Source organism: Zerene cesonia, unplaced genomic scaffold, assembly GCF_012273895.1.
Source record: "Zerene cesonia ecotype Mississippi unplaced genomic scaffold, Zerene_cesonia_1.1 Zces_u001, whole genome shotgun sequence".
NCBI classification, from domain to species: domain Eukaryota; kingdom Metazoa; phylum Arthropoda; class Insecta; order Lepidoptera; family Pieridae; genus Zerene; species Zerene cesonia.
This window is the reverse complement of record NW_024045131.1, coordinates 1,151,059-1,155,974: the sequence shown is the minus strand read 5'-3', so window position 1 is coordinate 1,155,974 and position 4,916 is coordinate 1,151,059. Positions and strand designations below refer to the sequence as shown.

Here is a 4,916-nt window from a genome sequence, read left to right as displayed (position 1 = left end):
GGGGGGATAAATATTGTAGTTAGTATTGCCACGTTTTTTAAACAACTAACCCCGGCTAATAGTGAAAAGTGCGAAAGTAACTCTGAGAGAGAGAGAGAGTGGTTAGAAAGAGAGAGAAAATCGCGTCAGTGTCTCTCAGTGATTTTAAATAATAGTATGGAGAAATTTAAGATAGATTTGGCAGATAGTTGTGTCATTGGAAAGAGACGGACAGTATCCGAATCTTTTGTCTCTTTCGGAACCTCGAAATACTATTTTGCCCATCTATTGATGATAATAATATCTATGAGAGCGCAACCACAGATAAAAAAAATGTGTGCCCCATGCCTCAAGGGTATATGGGGGTACATTTATAGTGCCTTAGAGTTAGATTAAACGTTATTTTGGCCTCAATTTGATATGGCTTTCACACAAGCACAATTAGGGAAATTGTTTATAACACCAGTCTCACATTGATATTTTGATAAGATTTTTCGGTACGTGTAGCACGAGGTAGGAGGCTAGGTCCTGTTTTAAGACCTGGGCGGTATCCGAGACGTCTTAAAGCAGTACTAATTCCAGTGTGGGAAGACGACACAGTCCGGGTCGTCGTATCACCCTCCCACACTGGAATTAGTATTGCTTTAAGACGTCGTGGTATTCAAGGAACCAAACTAATGAAATTTGGTCTAAGAGAATTCACCAGAGGAGCAGACGTGACCATCTGTCATATACCCAATAGGTTATGCAACTTGGAATTTATATTATAGTGAATGTAAAAAATCTTCTTTCTTTGTTAAATAAGAAACTAAAAGTGAACAGCTGATAGTTTTTTTTTTTTTGAGTCATGTTTTTTTTTTCTTAATTTTTTTGGGAAAATTTTTCACGATTTTATTGGATACAGATGCATTTATGTGAAAGAGTTGTTTTTTTTTTATTGTATACAAAATTAACGGTTAGCAGTCACAGAGTTATTATCTAAATGCTATAGTATAAATGAATTAATCTTGATGTTGCCATTTTTTTTAAATAAATGTGATATTGTTCCCTTTTTTCAGACGATTTTTAATTTTTATTGATAAGTATTATACACACGTGAAATATTGTTTTTAACCAGCTTCGAATAAGGATGATATCATTATGAAATTATGTGTTAATAAAATTAATGAAGTTATGTCATGTTTAATAATATTTTACATATTTGTTGTATATTACATCTAAAGATCGCAGGTTCGATTTCTTTGATCTTTGTAGTTTCTTTTTTTCTTTTAATAAATAGGTTTTATCACTCTGACAATAACACAGAGCATTAATTATAAGAGGAAATGAAATAGTCTCTGTTGTATTGATCTGTCCGAAAGCAATCGTATGAAGTTAAAAAAAAATATCCGACCAAATGCTTTATTACATGTAAGTGTATATAAATGCTTATAATAAATTAGATTTTCTATCTATGTATAAAATTTAATGGTTTACGAAGTGTCGTGTCACGCAAACATCGTTGTATCGCTTTTGATGACATTTTTCGCATAAATTTTTTAGTGGACTTTGAAATTTCATTACAAGCGCGTTGAAAACGCTTTACTTATTTTCATAAAATCTTTGTAGAACTAAGCCGCAAATTATATATATTTTTTTATGTTGTCAATGTTTTCATCAAATTGGGTACAGCAGATTTTGCGTGAAAGACATACAGTTCAAATATTTACCCGTCATCCATTCTATATGCAGCTTAAAATTTATCAACACAGACAAAAACCTGGGGGTTTATCTAAATCTATTCGCCTGCAGTCGTATTCACGTTCTATCTCTTTCTACCGAAGGCAAATACTCTTTGTTAGAGCGAGACGGCATGCTTGTGTCATATGTATGCTTTTTTTTATAAAGAAATACAACTACATCGTTCCTTCTCGCTCCAGCAAGACATATTTTCATACGACAGAAAGAGATAGCAGAATAATTTAAATTTATATATGCACGGCTTTCGCACTAAGGTACTTAATGTTTTTGGAAAGAGATTTTAAAAATTACGATTAATCTTTTCAACAAAATTATATTGTTTGTGAAAAGCTACTTTTTTTGTTTTTATAAGTGCGTTTCATTAAAATAAATGCTAGTTTCTTATTCATTTTGCGAAATGTATTTTGTTGGGAGTGTGGCGCGGGGGCGAAGGGGGGGATATGTCAGAACAGTTTAAATAAAGAATCTCAAGGACGGGTGCGCTGTGACGTATGTAAGACAAGGACATAAGTATATCTCCATCCCAGTCTCGCTTGTTAACAAGTTAATGGTTTCTCATGATACATACAATTAATATAAACAGGTGGATATAACGCGATGTTGTACTGACATTTCCGTCATTGTGAAGAAGGAATAAGCGAAATGACAAATATATCATATTTTATTCACGTTACAATGATTTCTGTTTTGATATTCCTCAATTTTGTAAATAGGTTACGAGCCTTATCCATGTTATCTAGCCAGTGTTTTGTCTCGCTTACTCGCACGCGTTCGCCCGTACGAGTGATAGAGACAAACTGATTAGATCCATGTTATCTAGCCAGTGTTTTGTCTCGCTTACTCGCACGCGCTCGCCGGTACGAGTGATAGAGACAATCTGATTAGATCCATGTTATCTAGCCAGTGTTTTGTCTCGCTTACTCGCACGCGTTCGCCAGTACGAGTGATAGTGACAAACTGATTAGCGTTAAAGTTAGCGAGGGGACACTATGTCGATATTATTTTGCAACGAATACAATAATACACATATCAGTAATTTGTTTAAGTGCTTCGTTGTTGTGTTTGTTTGTCCGGTGCTGATATTGGATATACATATATACTAATGTTATATAATGCAAGTCTGTCTGTCCGTTACGCTTTCATGGCTAAACCGCTCTGCCGATTTGGTTGACATTTAAAATGAAAATAGTTATAGAAGTAGGTTAAAAGCTGCTATTTTTTTACACGCTTTTTATTAGCTTCACCTGTATGTTTGTTTGTAACCGACTTCTTTGGGCGCGATTTTGACCCACTTTAAACGGCCAGATTTCGTTCAAACTTTGTAGATTTATTGAGGACCGATGACAATACACTAATTTGATAAAATTATTCCAGTTTTCAATTTGCAAAATATGATTTTTGTTAAGGCGTGTTTTTTAGTTTTTTTTTAACTATTATATTTGTTGTATGGGTGTAGCTATCTTTGATTTACATTGAGTTATGTTTTTCATCCCATATAGTGAATATATTCGCGGTGTTTCGATATTGCACCGGACAAACAAACAAAATAAATAGTTAATTATTTTTGAGATTTTGTTCATAATTCAATCGTTAGTACAAAATATATTGATGCCTTACCTTTGGTAGCTAAATAAACATGTTTTAGATATATTGTGTTTTATTTTGATACCCTCTTTATTGTGTGTTTGGCAGCAGATGATTAAATAGATGAACAGATTTTGATGCAATTTATACTATACAAATATGACTTGCTAAACCATCAATAATAGTTCATATTCCTTTGTTTTAATGGGTACCTAGCTGAAATCTGAATTGATTTGATGTCTCTAGGAAGTCGATGGCCTTTTTGGTAGAAAAGAATTAGTTGCCATTTGTCCATTTTCCTTTTTAACGCATGTGACAACATGAACTAATTTAACATAAACTGAAGAACAAATAAAACAACAAAATACACAAAAATATTTTATTACGCGTATCTATGCACCCACGTCTACACTTGCAAAACTATATCTTCTATACATCAATATCTAAAACATCAAGATGGCACTTAACTATTTATTCACAGGGTAAATTAAAAAAAAAATTCTCTTTCCACTGACGGATTCAATATTAAAGATATATATGAATTGGAAAAATAATACTACATAAACTGAAAGAGCCACTTTCACGTCACTTGTGGCCTATATAACACTTATTTAATGAATTAATTTTAAAATATTCATTTTAATTTACATATGAGCTAAACAGAACAGATCTAGAAGTTTTTAAACTGATTTTATGAGTAATTTTACACAGTAAAATTGTTTCCGTTACATATTTGTTTTAAATAAAAGATGGCGCTATTATAAAAATTGTACTGTCAAATTGACAAGCCAGCCCTTTCCTATAAATAACATTCAAATGGATTTACAAAATAAAATAATTGAAAATTATAATTTTCAACCGCTTAGACAAAATAAAACATTACTTATGTAATTAATGATACTTATTTAATACTGTTGTGGTAAAAATATACAAAAAAGTTGCCATAAAATTCAGATCATTTCATAAAATACTTTTTTAAAACAAACACGTCAAATAATAAATTACTCATAAAACACAAATTCCATAGCAAATTGAATAAGAAAAATAAAATGCAAATTCAACTTAAAGTTAATATAAAAAATCCTTTTTAATCTGGTGTCCGAAAAAACTGAACTATAAATTAAACTAAAATTACACCATACATCTAGTCATCTTATTACCAGCAGAAATCGAACCTGCGACCTCCGACTACTTAAAAATATTTATAATTCAAGCCCATACATATTCACCTTAAAATTAATTTGAGATTCAATTTAATGTTGTTTATGACACATTCAATACTCGTCAATAAATACTTGTATTCAAATGTTTTGTCTCCTTCTTTCTTTTACAATTACGGCAAGTGCGATCGAGACGAAATGATTTGATCAATCACATACTTCATCTGTTTCTTTTGTTCAGAAATATATTCGATTATTTACTTTATTTATATGTATATTCATATTAATACTGTGATTAGTATTTATTTGTTATTATATATCAAATATAATAACGAAAAAAAAGCTTTTCGATTCAAAATTATAACATTCCTTTTTCGAATGTCAGTGAAGAAATAAAAAAAAAATCGGTAAAAAAAGTGTAAAATTCCCTCCATTTGTCGATCATGTTATTAT

The 4,916-nt window shown here is 31.3% G+C and overlaps 1 protein-coding gene across 1 annotated transcript in view; it reads left to right on the top strand.

The window, feature by feature from the left end:
* The window catches only part of LOC119838069, a 7,796-nt gene extending 5,440 nt beyond the window's left edge, over window positions 1-2,356 (top strand). Inside the window, exon 9 of the mRNA XM_038363877.1 lies at window positions 2,303-2,356. Within this exon, the coding sequence (XP_038219805.1) occupies window positions 2,303-2,356 (54 nt within the window). The remainder of the gene's footprint in view (window positions 1-2,302) is intronic.
* The last annotated feature ends 2,560 nt before the right edge of the window (window positions 2,357-4,916 follow it).